The following is a 21,552-nucleotide window of genomic DNA, read 5'->3' on the forward strand; positions in this document are numbered from 1 at the left end:
GTTTTAGCATGCATTTTTCAGAATGATATGAAGTCTGAAACTCAAATGTATGTCATTATGAAACTCAAATGTATGTCATTATTTAGTAACTTTAGTCCTCTGCGGTAGTGGTGCTGCGGTAGCATTGTTGCCTCACAGCAAGACGTTGTCGCGTTCGATTCTCAGCTAGAGCGTCTTCTGTGTGGAGGCATGCATGAATGGGCGTGCCTTTGTTGAAGGTTCTGCATCAGGGCTGGTAACTTGGCACATAAAAATCCACTACCAAACATTAGCAGACCGGAGTTCCGCTGTGGTGACCCCTAACCTGGATAAGCCGAAAGACACACACAGACACACAGTCCTCTGATTATCTCAGTGATTTGCCTGAAAACCACAGGTTTCATGAGAAACAGGCCAAAGATATGAGGCAAAAAGCTGGACGGTTGAAAGGTATGACTAGGTGTAAGTGTCTTTTTACATGCAACCTGGGAGAACTACCTGGTTAGGTAATTTGGGGGTGGAAGAGGTTATACATGCCCTTCAGTTTACTCGAGTGCAATATATTTTCTAATGTTAATCAGTGAAACACTAGGTAAGTCATCATTCCCAGCTTGTGAAACACCTAACCACATAAACTGCATCACTTAACAATTAGGCTTGCTTTGCATAGTTTGTCTTGAGCGGCTATGTTTTTGCAATATTTAGTAGATTAAGCATTTAAGCAGATGATTCCTCAGAATGATTTATTAAATTGGAAAGTAAAATCAGGTGTTATAAACAGTAAATACAACTGGAATAGCAATTAGATCCTTACTCCACTAGAACCATTTATATAAGCCCTAAAATAGATTTAAAATGTTAAAATGTCTGATTCTTCATCTTCCTTCTAGAAAGATTGTATTTAACTAAAATGAAAACAGTGGAGGAGCAAAGGTGCTGAGATCCTGCCCTGAAGTGAAGATATTTTCTGCAGGACTCCCTGATGGGAATGTGGGAGGCAGGCCTCTTTTAGGTCCAGGGTGACTAGCCAAGCATCCTCGAACAGCATGGGTAGCAGCTGCTGGGGGGTGAGCATTTTGAATTTTGGGATCATCAGGAAGGTGTTTAGAACGGATAGCTTGAGGATGGGGCACCAGGTGCCATCTTTTCTGGATACCAGAAAAAGTCTGGAGTAGAAGCCTTGGCCTATCTGCTCTGCAGGAACGTGTTCTACTGCTCCCAAGGAGAGCAGGGTATGGATTTGCTTTTCAGCCTCTGCCCACTGATTTGGTGGTAGATCTGGGAACCCTTTGGGGGTTGGAAGGGTGTGGAAGGAGAATTTATACCTCTGAGACACAATATTCAGAACCCATTGGTCCTTGGTAATGGTGGCCCAGGTGCTTGAGTGAAAGGAGAGTCTTCCGCCTAGGGGTATGTGATGGTGGGCAGAGGCGAGGTAGGAATGGGGTGAGTCATTGTGAATTTTTGCCATAAGGGGATGGCTTAGAACTCCTTGGCTTTGAAGTGGACGCAGTCCACTGTTTAGATCTCAGCAACACATGGGACTGCTGTCTTGGAGGTCTGTTTCCATGGGGCCTAGGCTAGCCCTGTTTACTAGATATAGGAAAGGACCAGTGCTTGGAAGGAAAATGCCTGCTGAACCTAGGAGGCTGTACCTGCAAGAAATCTTTAACAGTCTGCATAGATTTTGCTTTTTCTTCCATCTTTTCTAACACCTCTTCTGCTTTCATACCAAATAAGTTATCTTTGTGCAAGGGGGCACCCAACAATTTTGATTTGATATGGTCTGTCAGGGGTTGTTCCTTAAGCCATGCATGTCTTCTAATGACAGATCCAGTGACTGCTGCCCTGCAAGAAGCTTCTAGGGTGTCAAAACTGCAGTGCAAAGTGTGTTTAGTTACTTGACCAGCAGAGTGCATTAACTCCTGTAAATCGTAGGTTCTGCCCATGCAGGAAAGGAGGTAATTTTTTGTTTAAGGAGTTCCAAGGTATGTTGCTGATATTTAAGCATATGGAACTGACAAGTGACTGCCCTGATAGCAAGAGTAGGCGTAGCTGAGGTGTATACTTTTTTTACCCCATCTGTCCAGTGCTCTGGTATCCCTGTCTGAGGGGGTGGGATTCTTAGCTAAAATAGCTTTAAACCTTTTGGGCCTTGAGTAATGACCTTAGGGTCCGCTATTAGGTTTTTAAAGAAATATTTGTGAGAGTCAGGGCTTTCTGGGAGCAGGAGGGAGAGCGTCTGGAGTCAAGCTGGATTCAAGGAAGACATCATCTACCACATCTAGGACTGGGGAGATTGCTAGGGGCCTCTGCTGTGGAAGGTCCAGGAACTCTCTGAGTCTCTTTTTAGACTGTGGGTAGTCTTGACTCTCCCATTTGAAATGCTCCCTTAAAGTATGCAGGGTTTCCCCAAAAGAAAAATCTTCTGGGGGAGAGGCTGAAGGAATAGATTCTTCTGCATCAGAATCCTCATATGTAGAGAGGGGCTGCATGTCTTCATAGTCAGATGCATCAGATTCATCTGACTCTTGTTCGGACAAAACCTTTGGAGACAGATCTCTCTTTTTTTTTTTTTGAGGGACTGGCTTGGCTTCCCCTAATCAGCATGATAAGGTCATCTGCCATTCTAAGCATTTGTGACTGAGGCAAGGGAGCAGGCACCAAAGAATGGCTGGAAGGCAGTTTCTTGGGGGTAGTTCGACCCCTGGGCCTAAGGAACTCAGCTGGTTTAGAACAAAATGGTAGCCGTGAAAGAAGGAGTCGGTTTATGTCTGGATTCGGTGTATTGACGGACTTTCCTTGGAAGCCGGTACCTGCACAGCGGCTCCGGACCCATCCAAGGTAGAGATGATTGCAGGATCCTTACACGAAGAAGAGTTCTGTGGCATACTGGACTCTAAAAGGGTCTCAGTAGAGGCCTGTGAATTAACTGAAGTGGGCATCAGGGGCTGCGAAAGCGCCTCACTGAATTCCAGAGGACTGCCGACCAGCTTGGCAGTAGGGTTGTCAGAAGGTTTAGTCCTATGCGCTCTGATTTTACATTTTTTCAGAAGGTCTGCTGTCAGATGGCTTATGGAAGCCATATCAGAATTCAAGGACTATAAATGGAAATATCTGGCTACAGGAAGGGGCTGACGATGAATAGTTCTGGCATTAAACAAAGCACAGAACTGACAATGAGGGACATCTTGGTGTGAGCCTAGACAAGTGGCACAGTAAGAATGGAAGTCCGGTGTGGTATCTGCTTTCCACAGGAGAAACAATTATTAACTTTTTCTGACATCATTTAGTGCAAAACAACAGGATCCCCAACAGGATACTTAGCTTTCAGACTTCAACTTCAATTCGTAAACAAAACTGAGGTAGCGGCCAACCGGCACTCGTACGAACTGCTTCTGCTTCAGGCTCCACAACAAGAAAGACTGATGTAATGGCATCGTCTGCCTTCCTTTATACCCCTGATGACCTGATGTCAGTCTTCAAGTGACAGCAACCGACGCAGAAATACTAAGTCTCTGATATTCAGGCCGGCCGAGGGCTACCCCAGCAGGGATAACCCAAATGTGATGACTGCAACAGTGAAAAACAAAGAACATCTGATTCATTTATGTTTTTAGAAACTGAGTAGGAATACTGGGCCCATTTCCAAACTTGGCATAAATGTTCTAGACTCATAAGTAACAGGCACTGTAAAAGTGGAAGTCAGTTTGCTTGACTGAGTTAAGGCATTTTTCTCACAGAGTGAAAAAAAAACTGACCCAAGCATCAAAAGGCTGTAATTCTAAAGTTGGGCAGTTATCTATTTTATGTAGATATTTATACGTCTCTTTATTTATTTTAGTCTGATTACAGTATGTATAACTGGTCATAGCACATTAAGATAGGCTATCTAAGGAGAAACATTCCACAAAATGATACAGATTATAATTTCTTGTCAGGGAGCAAACACTTAGAATAATATCCAAGGAATTTAATTCACCAAGGCACTTAACGGTGAACTGCAATCATGTGGAATAATGAAGGATGACTGGAAAGTAAATGTAACCTAACAAGTTATCAAAATGATTTTTAGCAATATTCCAGGCAGCAAATTCATAAACATTTTTTTTTATTTTAGGGCCCAGCCATGGCATCATCTCTGATGTTCTGATGTACCTGGTTTCTCCTACCAGTAATTTTATTCCATCCCATCATTTTTTCATACTATCAATCTTATGTTGACGAGAACTGGGACATCAGACTGCTGTATTTTTATGTGTATGCGTGTTTGTTGGAGGGGGGGGGTGTTAAGGAATTTTCCAGCCCCCATATGCCATACTATTTCTTTAAACTTGGCATTCAAAATGTTAATTATTCACATGTACCACATGCATAGTGCCAACTTCTAGTAGCCTCACTGGAGTAGCAAGGCAGGAAAAAACCCATAAAAAGGAAAGCTGGACTCTGTCATTTAGTATTACTCTGAAAATGAAGGAGATTTTAAGCAAAAAAGTAACCATTTTACAAGTGACCATTGTCAAAACTATTGTCCTCTGGCTTTATTTATGCTTATTATTTTTCACTGTATAAATGGCTCCAAAAGCAGCCTGAAATGTTCTCAAGAACTTATCAGAAAATGATAGTGAGGCAGTCATCTAGCTTCAGAGACACAGGAGCAGCAGTAACTTGAATATTAATGAAAAAAGTGCATTTTAATATCTTTTTATGCCACTGCATTAAAAAAATCACTGTTGTGCATACATTTTTATTATTTTAGGCCTGATGTCATAGAAAGTCTATATTTATGAGTTTGATAGCTGTTGCATGTGTTTACTCTGAAAAGAATGACAGCTACAATTTTAAGTAAAGCAGAATATTTTAAATAGTTTGCAATTCCGCAAGTTTTAATGGCTCTTCTCTCTTGAATCTGACACTTACAAGTGGCACTACCTCTGTACTGTCCCCATCTACTCTTTTAACATTATCAGGGTAAAACAATTAAATATTCATCCTTACAAAGCATAATGTATAAGCTAATATCGCTGAAGGCAGGAAGACAGAACTGCCTCAGATATAATGTATGTCTCTTTGAACAAACAAAATATTAATTTTTCTTGCTGTAACATTTTAAACTGCCAGAAACTGGGCATTATTTTAGGTCTGATTTAATATGGGCACCTTATTGATATGATTTAGACAAAGTTTGTCAGCCAGAAACTTGACAAATTCATATGCTTGCTGTAAACCAAGTAGGAAGAAGAGCTGTCAGACAGCTATGTACTCCCATGGGTGGTACTTGCAAATATAGAACTATAACTCTGACATTTTTTGAAAACTCCTAGAAAATTATTTTTTTAAGAAAAAAATTATTAATTTAATCTATGAAATCCCTCACCCTCAAATAAATGTCATGATTATCACATTCAGAATGCACTTAGTTGCTGATTCCAGACATAGACACAAGTAACCCCTATGTCATAAGATGGGTTGCCAACTCGCTCACTGATACAACCCACACTGTGAAAGTAGCAGATTCCAAATCTGACTACTGACCAGTTATAAGTGGTGTCCCACAGGGATATGTCCTAGGTCCTCTCCAGTTTTGCATCTACTTCAGGGATAGGTCCTAGGTCCTCTCCAGTTTTGCATCTACTTCTCTGAAGTTGAAGCCATCACAAAGGGACTCTGACTGACCAAGTTCGCAGATGATTGCAAACTGGGAGCCATTATTGATTCTTCAACTGATGTAGACATTCTACAAAAAGGCCTCACTGATACCAATGACTGCTGCCAGAACCATGGCCTTAAGCTCAATGCCAAAAAGTGAATTGTCATTCCCTTTGGGAAAAATTTGATGCCCATGAACTACCACATAGGTGGTAGTCCATTAAACACCGAAGGGTGTGGTAAGAGACCTGGGGACACAGGTTGACAGCAACCTCTCCTTTGATAACCGCACTGCCACTGTAGTCAGAAAGTTCTTCTATGTGGCACATCTCATTACAAAAGGTTTCTCATCCAGGAAGAAAGAGGTCATAATCCCTCTCTACTCATCCCTCATTATACCTATTATAGAATACAATGCCTCGTTTGGTATGTACCTCACTAGCCACCTACAACAACTGGAAAGGCCACAAAAATACTTCACTAAGAGGATCGTAGGCCTTAGACACATCCCCTATATGGACAGACTCAAAAAACTCCAGCTATACTCTGTCTCTTATCACCTACTTAGAGGCAATCTCTGCTTGACCTACAAAGCAATGTCTGACCCAGAGCTGCTAGATATGCTACACCTAAAAAAATCCCAATCCCTCCATGCCACACGCTCCAGGGATCTGAACCTCATTACCACAATAAAGAGAACATGCTGGAGGGACAGGTTCCTAACCCAGAAACTTCCCATACTCTGGAACAAACTTCCCATTCACATCAAGCAGAACACTTCACTGACCCTCTTTAAGAGAAATCTTGATGAGTGGGTGGGCAATAGGAAGTTCACCCCGGGGATCACTTCAGTGGCCTTGCTTGACAGGGGCACTGGAAACTAACTTTGGGTGGTATGATGCCAGGGAATCTTCTTGGGCTAGGCTTATATAGGCTCCAGGGCCATTAGTCTAGTACACACCTATGAACCTACGCAGCTTCTAACAGTGAGTGCATGATTCTGCCAAGAATGATTGTGTGCAAGACATCCAAATAGTCAAACCACAAATGTGAAAAAAAAATTATCAGCACCACAAAAAGAAAAAAAATGCATCAGGATTTTTATTAAATCCATTTAATAGCAATGTAGCACAGTTATACCAGTTTCAGTACAGAAAGTGTCTTCTTCAGTAATAATTTTACTTTTATGTAAACATAACAATTAAAAAAAAAAAACATAGGGCGGGGACGAGAATAAAGCTAGAGACAAAATACCCCTATTCAGGAGACTTATACACAATTGCAACTCAAAAGACAGATATATTTTTGGCTTGTGCAACATTCCCTATCCCAATCAAAAGACATTTGCTCCTAATGGAATACAACATGCCAGACTGATCCTGTCAAATGCTTGTAAAATAGTATATTCAGTACGATGTATAAAAGGATACTTGGCAATTCCCATTTGGCAGCTCATTGTAAAATTTCAGTGAAATCTGCTTGGACACCCAAGTATATATGGCACCTAAGTGTGCAATTCCACCTTTAGAGATTTAAATGCAACTCATCGCTCAGATTGATCTCACTAAATAGTTCCAGTCAGAAGAGAGAGTTTTGATCATGACACATTTCTACTAAAAAATATATATATGTATATATATATATATATATATATATATATATATATATATATATGTTTATTTCTAATCTGAAGACAACCCAGTGTAGACATATTCTGGACATAAACTGCATTACTTACTTTGAAAACAAACTTTACACCCACCCCTACTGTAAATCAAGTACATTGGAATGACCTATCATTATTTAATGTTTTTAAAACGCTATGTTAAGCACTTAGGTGTTACAGACCACATAGTAATCCTCTTTCTCGGTTCTTAGAAAACATAGAGAATTGTACATTGTGTTGCAACATGTACTTATGAATTGTGCTTCACCCTTACGAATTTCAATGCATCTCAATGCTAAAGTCAGCTCCACCACATTCCCATTATCACTATAGGGGGCTTTGATTTTGACATTTTTCCACTGATAAAAAAGGTTCCATTTTCTGGAGAATCACATTTTGTTTTCAAATCGGACAAAATAACAACTTAATACAGATATATTCTTGATGTATATGGTATTACCCACCCCGAATAAATGCCACAGACAAACTCATCCTAATGGAAACAAAGTATAATGCAACCTGGAAATCTGGCAAACTTTTATGCCACCTATGCTTGCTGGTGTTTCTTATCACTATATAGTTATATCTGTGAAATTTAGATTCTGCTTTTAGCTGCAGAAACAATGGAACAGCTAGATTGTGAATCTCTGAGTACAAATCACAATTTCCAATAATGTCATATGTTTCTGTATGAACATTTCAAATGCTAGAACACATGTATGCTGCTTTTAGTTCTTATTCTGTAAAGCATAATTTTATGTATACATTTGCCATAGTGAAGAAATAGGAAAACATGAATAGTTGTTGTGAACTGAAGTAACAACCTGAAAGCTGAAATATGGGCTGTCATTATTGTATTCATAACTAGTTTCAGCTCATAGTGTAGAATGATTATTCTGATAGGTATAGCTCTTTTGATTTAAAACAAATCATATTAATTCCCCAGAGATAAAAGCTGTGGTGATTATTTTTTTCACACACACAAATTCACCCCATACACATATTCACACTGCCATAACAATTCAGATCAACAAATGTTTAACTGTGATCATATGATAGCAGTCCTTTTCCTAAACAGACTGTACCCCAACCATGACAAATATCTACTTTTTATGTACCTATTTCATTTGTATCAAAATTCAGTAATATTCAAAATAATTAATTTCAAATTGTCACTCTCACATACATACACTGCGCCTCCCTGACAAGCCACATCAGTGATCATTTAACTGTGATAATATAACTAAACGTTGCCCTCAGACACAGACTGCTTTCCCCCACCCCCAAGCAGTAACTATTTTCTGACTTTACACCTCTGATGTTTGACTGCAAAATGAAATAAATAACAGGCACAGCAATATATTTCAACTTGTTGTTCACAGACACATGCCCTCCATAACAAGCTGTATCTCTTATCAGTTAATGTAAATACAATAGCTCTTATCTTGACATACAGCCTGCCTCCTCACTCATCAAAGATAGGCACTTTATATTTACTTCTGATGTTTAGCTATGACCAAAGTGAAAGAAACAAAGGTCACAGTGGTTTATTTAAAATTGTTGCTCTTGTTTATATGCACCAAATAAGCCAAAGTGATGACTGTTTAAATGTGACCTAGTAAATGTAATGTCTCAAGATAGTCATGTTTTAAAGTCATGTTTAATCAAAGTGAAAGAAATAATGACAACAGCAATGCATTTCAATGTGTTGCTCTCATATACATACACTGAACTAACCTGACAAGCCATACTGATGATTAGCTTTGACCCAGTAAATGTAATCCCCTTGCCTTCACACAGATACTATCTTTCATATAAAACATATCCATTGTATAATTTCGTATACCTCTGATATAAGACCGCAACCAAAGTAAAAGAAATAATGGATAAAGTAATGCATTTCAATTTTTTTGCTTTTAGAAACATGCTGTGCCATTTTCTGACAAGTCTTTTCAACTCCACTAAATGCAATGTTCCTTACCTTCACACAGCCTTGGTATTCATAGACATTCTGCACAGTTTCACATAAGGGTTACACACTATGTGTGCAGTCCTTTCACATAGTGGAGGTATGATGGTGGTGGGGTCACAGGCAAACAGGTATAAATTGCTGAAAGGTGCTTTTACACAAGTGTAACACAAATATGTCTAATAAAAATGGTTTGGATAGTCAAAGTCAGATGATACTAAAAATTGACTAAATTTTGCATAAACAGACTTGCCTGCTGACCGCCCCCATGAAAAAAAAAGACTTGTCCTCATATCAAGATTTCCAGAGAAGATTTTCTGAAAGTTTCCTGACCTGTCATAAGAATAGTAAGAATTCTGCTAACTGCAAATCTCAGAAACTCTCAGCTAAGATTGCAAATGCCACAATCCAAAATAGAGATACTACAAGCCTGACTTAACTGTAGGTCAGTTAGCTTATGGAACTCTATGGTCATACCTGTCAACCATCCAGATTTTTGTAGAATAACCAGGTTTTGCCTGATATTTTTGGTCTATTCCTCTTTAAATTTGTGATTTTCTAGCAAATCACTGATAAATGAAGTCACTAAATGACAAACATTTAAGTTTCAGGTTTCATATTATTTGGAAAATATATGCTAATGCAAAACCTATTATTTTAGCAACTGTCTAGGTTTATAAAGGCAATATTTAAATTTTGTCCCTGATTTTGGTCCTTTGTCCCCTGTCATTTATGGCTTTGTCTAGATTTCTTGTTCTTAGAGGTTGAGAGGTATGATGGTTAATTTAAAGAGATAGCAAGAATCAGCTAATTCAAAGTTTTATTATATAAGGAAATGCAAACAAGACACACACCATCTAGATGGACACACAGGCATTTCACAAACCTGTTGTTTGCTTGTGTGAGTTATGAGCTGTGTCAAGCGACATGAGCTTCTTGGAATTAAAACAAATCCTCTGGATATGCAGGTTAGAAAATTTGAAGTTTGTCTGAAAAACTAACCATTGCTACTGTTTTAAGTGTTTTACAGAAATGAAGAGGTACAGGTAAATAGCCTGCTTGCCTGTTTAGATGTTTTGAAAATTATGTTTGCCCGTATACCCTTTGGCTTTGAGCAGTACCTTCTGGATCACAGGAAATGAAAGAAAGGAATAATGCATATCCTGGCACCAAGGAATGAGGAAAACTGTCATTCATGATGGCAGAAAGGAACGAGTGTGTGTGTGTGTGTGTGTGTGTGTGTGTGCATGTGCAAGTGTGCATTAATGCACATGAGCTCATAATATCTTTCTTTTTTTTTTTTTTTACAAACAAGTCTGCTAGAGGGAATCCCCACTGATTTGTTAAGAGCTGGACTGAGCTGTTTTCTTACCACTCCCAGATCACTAATACAAACCTGATCAATGAATCTGGCTGACAGTTGTCCTTTTTAGAAGATAAACTACTTGCAATATCATGATGTGTCCTACTAGCCATATGTACATTCACAATTTTCTAAACCTCTTTGCACAAATGTAACCAAATGTTCTGCCATGCTTGTTTATATACCAAATAACCATGGCATTGGAAGTATCTACTCACAGCACTCCCTCTTATTTATTCATAAAGAAATATTTCTCTCAATAACAGGTTCCTTAAAGTTTGAAAGACCTCAGATAGGCTCTCTAAGTACAGGGTGAAGCATCTTTGCCAGTGCCTATGATGTGACAGGAGTGGTGAAAGACATTCCAAGAGAAAGATTTCCTGGCTTTACCTATTATGAGAATTGTTTTGCAGTTCTTGTGATCACTGCATAAGTTATTTATTTAGCAGCCATTCAGCTTTTGTCATATGAAGCCTTGTACTGGAAGCATTAGGACACATGGAAACATAAACTTCAAAGCCCCAAGGTGGTCTTGTTCATGCAACTAGGAGGATTTCCATGTGTATTATAAAAGTTATCTTTTTATGATTCCCTTTGTTTATTTGTATAAATTCAATGTAGGTCAATGTAGATATACTTAAGAGATGGCCTCCAGCTAGTTTAATAAGCATGCTATACATGAGGATTGTGCAAAAATTATACCTACCTTTTTTGGTTTATTTTGTTAATAAAAGCTTTAAATTGACAAAAAATAAAGGAAAAGGGCATGAAAACACTTGTTTCACAACTATCATAATGTTATCCTTTTTCTTGAGTTCTGAGCATTAAAATCTTTCTCAGTTGGCTGGGCAAGCAAAGACTCAGTATTCAGAAGGAAATCATTATTTCTTACTAAATCGATTAAAAATTATGAAACAAACTAGAGCCAGAAACAATTAAACCGGTGTAACACAATCCTGTATGGCACCAATAATGCAATGTAAGCAAACAAATATAAGTATCCAAAATGGGAAATTCATTAGGGGAGTTATGTACAATATTAATGGTCATTATAATTATGAATCTATGCAGGCTGTTTATTTAGCATGTTGTAACTTATATTTAGCATTTTATGAGGGAAGAACATCTAGGAAGTTAAAAGAGAGGATGTATGTGCACCAGTTGGATATCAGAAAATGTAAGAGCGCTAATGCTCGTTATAGACACACTGCTGAATACCATTCATATAAATTTAAGTTTATTGTTATTGAGCAGGTTAAGAATGATTTGAGAGGCTTTATAATAGAAGAGGATTTCTCTAAGAGTGAATTAATATGGCAGCGAAAACTAAATGCTATGGTAAACCCGTTATTAAATAAAATGTGTTCTATCAGCTCTTTATTGAAACTAAAACATCTAGAAGTTTAATCCAGTACAATCTGTTAATGCATCTTTATAGTCTAGTAACATTTTTAAGATGTTTTTCATAAATATTTCTTATATGTATTTTCCCATGTATATATATTTTTTACATGTATATATATATATATATATATATATATATATATATATATATATTACATATGTTTTACAAATATATATTATATTTGATTATTGTTTAATCTTTTGTGGAGATGACATTCCTGAACAGTAATTAATTGATTGTTTAGATGCACCTATTGGATGTTTTATGATCGTGTGAGTGGTAATTAACATATTTATTGATAGTTTTAATCATATTCAACAGTTCTTATGAAGTACCTTTATGGGAAGAAAGAGCTTAACTGTAAAATAAAGTGTTCTGAGTGGATTTCCTATGTTGGATACTTATATTTGTTGGCTGACACTGCATTATTGGTGCCATGCATGATTGGATTCAAAATTAGACAAACCTCTTTAAGAACTATAATATCGGCAGCAATAGCTAAACACAAAATATTAACAAAACTGAAGTTAAACTAAGGTGGTATACACACACATGTTTCTCAGGAGATGAGGAGGTGTATGGGGTTTGCCTCTCCCCTCAAAAACATTGATTTTAGACATGCTTAGATTCTGTAGATTTTTTTTGCTATTTTGTGTTTAGATATTTTTGAGTTTATATGTTTTTGCTGTCAATATTATGCTGTTTAGATTATTTTAAGTAGAGCATATATGTGTGGGTTTATATATATATATATATATATATATATATATGTATATATATATATATATATATATATATATTGCTGAGTGCCAAGCATAGCTTATAAAAAAACATGTTACATTGGTGTAAACATATTAATAATGCAAACACACACATTACCCCGCTGGCATCGATCGCAAGGGGAAGTTAAAGAGTATCATTTTGATATCTCTAACAGAAGCAACAATAACAAATGGAACACTTAACTTGCAGGTAGACTGTGTCCATATAATTATTCTGTTAGAGAAAGGGTGTTTAGCGATGTAATATGTAGGGATGGGGTTAGGGCAGGAGTAGGTTTAGGGCAAGTGTTGGTACTCATGAATAATGGTAAGGAAGGGGGACTTTTTTCAGCATCTCCTCTCTGAGAGAAGACAACATGATTGGCTTTACTAAACTATAAAAAGATATAAATGAGCAAAAAATAGGGACAGATTTTAAATAGTGCTCCTATAAACTTAGAAAATTGCTAGAATAACAAGTTTTGCATTATTATATATTTTCTGAAGGATATGAAGTCTGAAATTTAAATACCTGTCACAATTTAGTATTTTAGTGACTTCGTTCCTCAATGATTTGCCAGAAAACCACAGATTTTATGAGAAACAGACTGAAAATATGTGGCAAAAATCTGGGCATTCTGCAAAAATTGGGACAGTTGAAAAAGTATGTATGTTTTGATCATAGCAGATGTGAAAGCATTGTACAACAGTATTTTTGAATGCTAGAGGGACAGAGTTGGTTATCTATTATATTATTAGAAGGTAATGTTTTAACTGAGAGTATTTTTTGAGTTTAACAAACAATATTTTCAACAGCTGAAAGGTGTTGCTATGGGGGTAAGGATGGCTTAAAATTATGCTAATTTGGTAATATCTTACTGGAAGGAGAAATTGGTATTTATACATCCAGATTTTAAATCAAACAGGTTTATTTATAGCATTGTTGTTACATGGGAAGATAGTGAAGACGTACTACAGACTTTCATAAAGTTTATAAATTCCAGCAGTTTTTTTTTTCTTGCATACTGTGATAAAACCAGCATTATACCATGACCCCCCCAAAACGTGCACGCTGATTGGCCAGCGTGCCCGTTGTAAATTGAGATATACTAATGGAAAAAGGTCCGGTTGCCCGGACTTTTTTCCATTAGTATAACTTCGTTTAAAACACTGTCTGCTATGTTAAAGGGTTTAACATAGCGAGACAAATAAGCAACGGAGATCTCCGTTGCTTATTTTAAGCTGTCTCGCATGTTAAACCCATTTACGGAGAAAGCAAGATCTCTGTTGCTTTTATGTCTCGCTATGTTAAATGAGTTTAACATAGCGAGACAGTTAAAATAAGCAACGGAGATGTCCGTTTATTTTAAAACTGTCTATGTTAAACTCATTTAACATAGCGAGACGAGATCTTGCTTTCCGTTGCTGATGTACTGCGCAGGCGCAGTACATCAGAACTACCGGATGCCAGACATCTGCGGAAGGGCAGTAAACAGGCATTATACTATGCCATTATTTAAGAAAAGTAACAGTTTCTTTTCTTAAATAATGTCATGATTATAATAGCAATAACCAGGTGTGGGTAATGTTGGCTTTGTTTGGTCCTCGGGACCAAACCACGCCAACCGTGGGTAAGTGCTACCCAGGCGGGTTTATATTATTTTTTTGAATGTGGAATTACTTAAGTACAGAGTTCATCCATGAATTTTGTCATCAATATGCTATATTACTCTACAATAGCATGCATCTAACTTATTTTAAACAGTATCTAATTAAAAGTCAGTATGTCAGGCTTAAGCAGATGACAACTGATGAAGAGGAAGTAAAAAAGTTTGCATGACAGATTTATTTTTAGGGATTATCCAAAGATACTGGTGAAAAAGGTTTTTGCTGGAGTTGAAAGCTGGTCAAGTTTTTCAAATCAAACTGAGAGTTGTGAGAAGGTAGATTAGAAATAACAATGCTTCTAGTTAGTCATGGTGTTAAGCATATATTGTACAATAACTGGCAAATATTATCTGCTAGTCAGGTGTTGTATGATATTCTGGGTGAAAAGCCATTATTCTTAACAAAAAAAAGGAAATTAAAGAAATGTTTGGAGCAGGACAATACTCAAAAACTTAACAGTGGTAGTAAAAAAGGAAGAGATACATTTTATCATGTAATGAGTAGGTATGTATCAGATAATCCAGTTGTTTTTCTGTGCTTCCACTCAAAAGTCTCATCACACCCTAATTATTTTACATGTAATGCAGAGTCTATAGTGTGTGTACAGCAGTGCACTCTGTTTGCTATTCATTCTATACTGGAAAGACCAAAAGGAAGTTAAGGACTCTAAATTATGAACACTGTTGTAATAAAAAGGGCTGTCAGTGCTCTGTACGAACATTTCACTATATGCCAACATTTGTCTTTTTTGTGATGATCATGTGACAGTAAATTTTAAAGGGCTCGATATGGAAGATGAACTTGAAAATAGGGAATTTCAATGGTAAATTAGGAAAAATGCTAATAGTAGTGCTGGTTTGAATAGTTTGGTAAATTTTAAATGTGTTATTAAAAGCTGTGGGGGATATTACAAATTATATTAGGATGTGTGTATCTCTGCATTCTAAGGATTATGTTGGGCATATGTTTTAGTAACTGTGACATGATGGTAAACTACAGTATTTACTTTCATCTTATTGATGAAGTCTGTCTTCGGTATACAGATGAAAATGCTTACAGTATAGTTGTTGTGCAGTTATTAAACTTTTATTTGCATTTGTATACGCCCTTTCTTTTATTTTATATTTGCATTTGCATACGCCCTTTCTTTTATGTTACTGATAGCTGGATAGTCATCTATCCATCCCAACCCCTTTTTTTCCCATTTTCTTGCACATGAGGTTGGGGTGTCTCTTCAACACTGACAATCATTTAGAGCTAATGGTCACACTGGGCAGCCACATTTTGTGGGGTTTTTTTCATGTTTTTCCTACTTACAGAGGTCAACTGGATTCTCTAGTGATACTGTGCAGATCTTTATTTTCTTTTATTATGGTAGCATTTTCATTGCAAGCCTTTATTCTTTGGGACTATGCGATTGCTGTAATAATATATTAAAGGCACACAATATGGAATATGAGAAGGATCTTGCTAATTTATTTTTCCATTATATAGGTGCTGATACTGCCATGTTTAATTTTGTCATATTTCCTCTAAGCATTCTGTCATTGTTTATGTCTCGCAGTGTGTTTTGTCCTTTTAAATGATTGGTGTAGGGTTTTTGACACCCTGTGTAATTTCTTATGTGTCCTAATTGATGATGAAAAAAAAAATACAAATTCTTCAGCTCTGAAACTGAAGCAAGATGCTTTCTATAAATCAACAAGCAGGTTACTACAGTTAAAAATCCCACATATGAAATGATTCAGGTTGTCAGCCATAACCACAGACACAGCATTGAAAATCCTTTTGGAATGCAGGTACTGCACCACTACACCATTGGTATCTGCCAGTCTAATCCCCTAACACCTTGAACTGCACCATTTCTCAGCAATATCCCCCGTTTAGTTCCTGCACCCTTGAAGGTCTCCTTCCACTGATTCCAACTCCCTCTTTGCTTACACTCTTTCGCACTGATTTATCTTGGAGTCACTGAAAATACAGTCTAGTTTTGTGCACATTTTTTTACACTCCTGTTATCTTGTTGCCTTTTCTGTCTGACATATGTATAAAACCTCCTATTTACTATGATGTCATTAAATAATTTATAATTCTACCTTACTTGTTTATTTTGTTATACATTTTTATCACCTTCTTCTGTCTTAAGTATTCCTTCTCCATCACTGTTCCTTTTGTTTCCCTATAGTGTATACATTTTTACCTTCATATTCATCAGATTTTTCATTTCTTTTGATAGTGTTGCCATCTTTCTATTTTGTCTCTGTGTTACGAAATGTGAGTGTGCCAACATCTATGTGATTACATTAAATGTTTTTGTGTTATTTCTGGTAATTTTGAGGTTATGCCTTTTATATCTAGTGTAATTCTTATACATGTATGGTCCCTGCTGATTCTTAGGCAATTCTAGTTATACTTTAAATAGAGTTTTATTTTGTAACATTGGGGATCCTGCCCAAAAGGGGATATATACAGTAGTGGTTTATTTGTATTCCTTTATGTTACTTCAGTCTAGATTTAAAATGTCTCATCTTGTGAAGAAGTATATGAATTGCCTTAAATTCAATGCTTTTTCTGAGTACACTGCACTGACTGACATTACCAGTAGCATGGCTATACACAAATTGAGCAACAACTTCCATATGGTGGCTACAGACATGTAGTGTTCTATATATCATAAACAATTCCCTCCGCATTCCAGTCTTACCACAATACTGATGTACTCAAGACCTTCTGAAGGTGGCTAATCTACTTAACTGTCTTTCAATTATCTGTTTGAATAATGCTACAATTCCAGCATCTCTAGCCCCATTTCATGTTGGCTACTATAATGTAATCTTCACTTTGAGCCCCCATTCACTCTCCTACGTGACACTCAGATTAAAGAAAATTTCTTGCTCCACTTTTCCTGATTCCAGTGCATACATATTCCTACTCTTTCTTTGCTTATTTCTTATGTTTATGTTAAGAAAATCTGTATATATTTCTTTAAAGTTTTAACTATGTACAAGCTGCTGAATGAAAAAAAAAACTCCCTTCTGTTATTTAATGATATTTTTTATTTATTTTATTTGACTTGGCAGGACTTCTCCTCCAGCCATGTTTAAATGTGCCCTTTCTATACAAGTGCCTTTTATCCATAAATTCATGTGTGCAGTCGTAAGTGATATCTTCAATTAAAGGAGCAGTACCTCCCCAAGTATGTGTTTAACTATCCACTAAATCTTTTTGATTGTAATTAATTCCAAATACATGTATATATACAATTATATATATATATATATATATATATATATATATATATATATATATATATATGGGTCTACTTTAAAACACCGACACGCAAAACACCGACGACAAGAACACCGAGACAAGAATATGGACACCTGAGATGACCGATAGTTTAAAAGCACAAAACTTCACATACCCGACAAACCACAATCCCGACAATCAACAAAACAAAACAAATACCTTTTCTGAAAAACACACAACACAAGCACAACAAAAACCTTACAAACCTACACTAAACCTTCCATACACAACTATCTATGCACTAACCTTAACCCAAACCCTAACCCTAAGGTACGTCACTATCACACACTCAACCTAACCCACACCCTAAACCTAACTCACTTAACCCTGCCCCTAACCATAAAGTCTGTCATTATTGCACACATACGTTACCCGCACCCTAACCCTAACTCACTTAAACCGTTCCTAACCCTAAAGTTTGTCACCATCGCACACTTACCTTACCCGCACCCTCATGCTAACTCACTTAACCCGCCACTAACCCTAAAGTCTGTCATTATTGCACACTTACCTTGACATGTCGGTGTTCTCAGCATTGGGCTTTTAAACTGTCGGTCATCTCAGTTGCCGATCTTCTGGTCTCGGTGTTCTCATCATCGGTGTTTTGCGTGTCGGTGTTTTCAAGTAGACCCATATATATATATATATATATATATATATATATATATATATATATATATATATATATATATATCCCCGCACGCATGTGTATATGTGGGTATATAGATTCTCAGCTACAGCGTCTTCTGTGTGGAGACATGCGTGAAAAGGTTGTGCATCAGATCTGGCAACTTGGCACGTAAAAATCTACTGCCAATCATTAGCGGACCAGAGTTCCTCTGTGGCGACCCCTAACCGGGAAAAGCCGAAAGACACAACAACATATATATATATATATATATATATATATATATATATATATATATACATACATACACAATATATACATATGAGCATATAGGTTTACTATCATTTAATTGAACAGTACTTGACTGAAAATGAAATGTTTGAAAGAATTTGACTGAAGACTAATTCAATGAAAATCCATTTCACTGAAGCTCATTTCACCAAATCACAAATCACTGAAAATATTCAACGTAAGAAAATAAAACACAACCCCCTTAATTATATATGGCCACACAACCACTTGAGAAAAGAAAAAAAAAACATCATACACAGTAGATCAGTGATTGTGCACCAACACTGATTCACCGTGCATGTTGTTTTTTCTTTTCTCAAGTGGTTGTGCAGCCATGGAGGGAAACATCCCCGACATCGGGGGTGCAGGGGGACATATTTTATGTTGTATTTTCTTATGTTTAATATTTCAGTGATTTGTGATTCACTGAGAGAGGCTTTAGTCAAATGGTTTTAAAGTCAATCAGTTGCTTTTCAGTCAGACAGGCTATCAGTCAATTAGTCTTCAGTCAGATTCTTTCAAACATTTCATTTTCAGTCAAGTACTGTTGAATCAAATGATATTAAAACATGCATATATATATATATATATATATATATATATATATATATATATATTTATTTATTTTTTCCTATCTTCTGGGCCATGGAAGCATAGAGACCCCACCTTTTTCATTGTTTACTACATTTTGTAAGCATCTAGCTATTACAGAGTTGAATCATCCAATAACTAACAGTCAGATCCACTGGCCTCCTAGGCCAAGGATAGTGAGTCCCATCCCATCTGGGGTTGAGGGAATAGCATATTGGTTAAGTTGTTTACCTCACTGACACAACGTCAGAGTTTGATTCTTATCTTTGAAAAGGAAACTGGCTATGCTTAAAATGGCCTACAAAGACAGCTAGTCTGGTACTTGCATATAAACCTATAACACTTAGGAGGGTTTGGCATAATGGTTAAGGCTCCAAAACAAAGTATGCACAGTACAACTGTCTGGTAAGTCAAGCTAAAAATTATAAAAAAACAATCATAACAAAGTAGGACCCTCCTCGCAGGAGTTAGAAATGCAATAAATTTAATCTAAAGGATTTAGCATGCTCATCTGAAACCCTATAGTCTTCCTTCTCCACTTAGTATTGTCTCCTCTAATTAACTCTTCAACAGCAGGAACTGACTTCAGAGCAAAGGTCAATGGCACTGTAAACTGTTCTGCCAGTAGTCTGGTTATCTACTTACAGTTACATCTTAACCATCTCTTACTTACCTGGCCAGCTGAGACCCTGTGAGCCTCCTATAGCTGATGAAGACATCTGGCCCCTCTTGGCTGGGTTCAGAAGTATCACAAGGCAAGGCAGGCTGGAGAAGATCTTTTAAAAATAATAGCAAAAAGTATCTTCAGTTAGCATTTCAAAGGGTAAAATTTAAAAGTACAGATTATGAGATCATACTATGTAGTAATAGTTCAACAAAGTGATTGGTCCAGTCAAGTCGAAACACAAAATATGTAAATTATAAGGCATGATGAGAAGTCGTATACCCTCATCCATGTAAAACATCTCATGATTCACTTTCCATTGTCACTGTTAAAGTAACTTAAAGTATATAAATACAGAAAAATATGAGACCAAGTGCTGTCAGAATGACACCATTAGAAGAAACTGTGTAGCTATTAATTATGGTACGGTAACCATGGAGATAAATTTTACTTTTACAACAATGCCAAGCATGTTTCAGCATAACAACATGGATTATGTATATGTGCATCTTTTTTCAATTTTATTTTATTTATATTAAAATAAAAAAAACAAGGAGGAAAGGAAAGGAGATGCACTGGAAATATGAGCAAATTATGAACCCCAACTAAAAAGGAATTACATGTCTAATATTCTACAATATACAGTTACGGTGTCATTGTACATATCTTATATGTAATAGATTTGCACTTGTATTGCTAAGAACATGTTAAAACAATATCTAGCAAAATATAAAATGAGAAACCCTTAATCTGAATCTGTATACAAAGGACAGATCAGCATTTGACTGCAGCAGACCCCTTTCACTACTGTTGTGTTGTTCAGTTTACAGAGCTGAGTAGCAACATCAGCACTTATGCCAAAAAAATTAGGAAAAGTCCTTGCTGGTTCCTGTGTCCCAAGTGGTGGTAGGTCAGCCACACTTGTCTCTACCTCCACACAGTGATACAGTTGAGCCCCCCCCCCCCCCATGGCAGCTTTCATGAGACTAGTGTCCCCTTACGACCACCTAACACTAAAGGATCCATTCCTGTCATGGTATTAAATACCTAAAACATTTGGAAAAATTGCATTAACTTTATCACTCTAGCTTAGCTGTCATGCTTGATCAATATAAAAGTTTTATGAATCACTGTGGAGCACAACTCAGCAGAAACCTGCTAATGAGTAAGGTATGCCAGGTATCTGTTCCCTGTTGTGCTACACTGCCATACCACACAGTGGTTCAATCAGTGGCATGGTGTGCATTGCACACTAGTGTGTACAATGCACACCTGTGTAAGATCAAATGATACTTGTATTCTTTTGTGCACTGTTCATCATTAAAATAATCCATGTTTATGAATCACAGCAATGATAAGTCAGTATACTTAACAGGGTATGCACAATGCAGTTATGCAATAGAGTGCACCACATTTACAAGTCCAGGAAGCTATTTTATATTGTTAGGGACCAATTCTAGTTGCTGGGTATCATGTGATTTCTTTGCCGTTTCCACAGATGGTGTCAACATTAGAGCAAAACACCCTGGAGAATGAGGGCATCCTTGTTTTGCTTCCATTACTAAAAGTATGCATCCTAGAAAAAAAAAGTCAAATTTTACTAATGTTT

The 21,552-nt window shown here is 36.8% G+C and overlaps 1 protein-coding gene across 1 annotated transcript in view; it reads right to left on the bottom strand.

Moving 5' to 3' along the window:
* SARM1 (sterile alpha and TIR motif containing 1) overlaps positions 1–21,552 on the bottom strand; it is a 321,533-nt gene that overhangs the window by 82,244 nt on the left and 217,737 nt on the right. Inside the window, exon 6 of the mRNA XM_044054392.1 lies at positions 19,953–20,055. Within this exon, the coding sequence (XP_043910327.1) occupies positions 19,953–20,055 (103 nt within the window). The remainder of the gene's footprint in view (positions 1–19,952; positions 20,056–21,552) is intronic.

This window comes from Protopterus annectens, chromosome 13.part0, assembly GCF_019279795.1.
Source record: "Protopterus annectens isolate FY-2018-M chromosome 13.part0, PAN1.0, whole genome shotgun sequence".
NCBI classification, from domain to species: Eukaryota; Metazoa; Chordata; order Ceratodontiformes; family Protopteridae; genus Protopterus; species Protopterus annectens.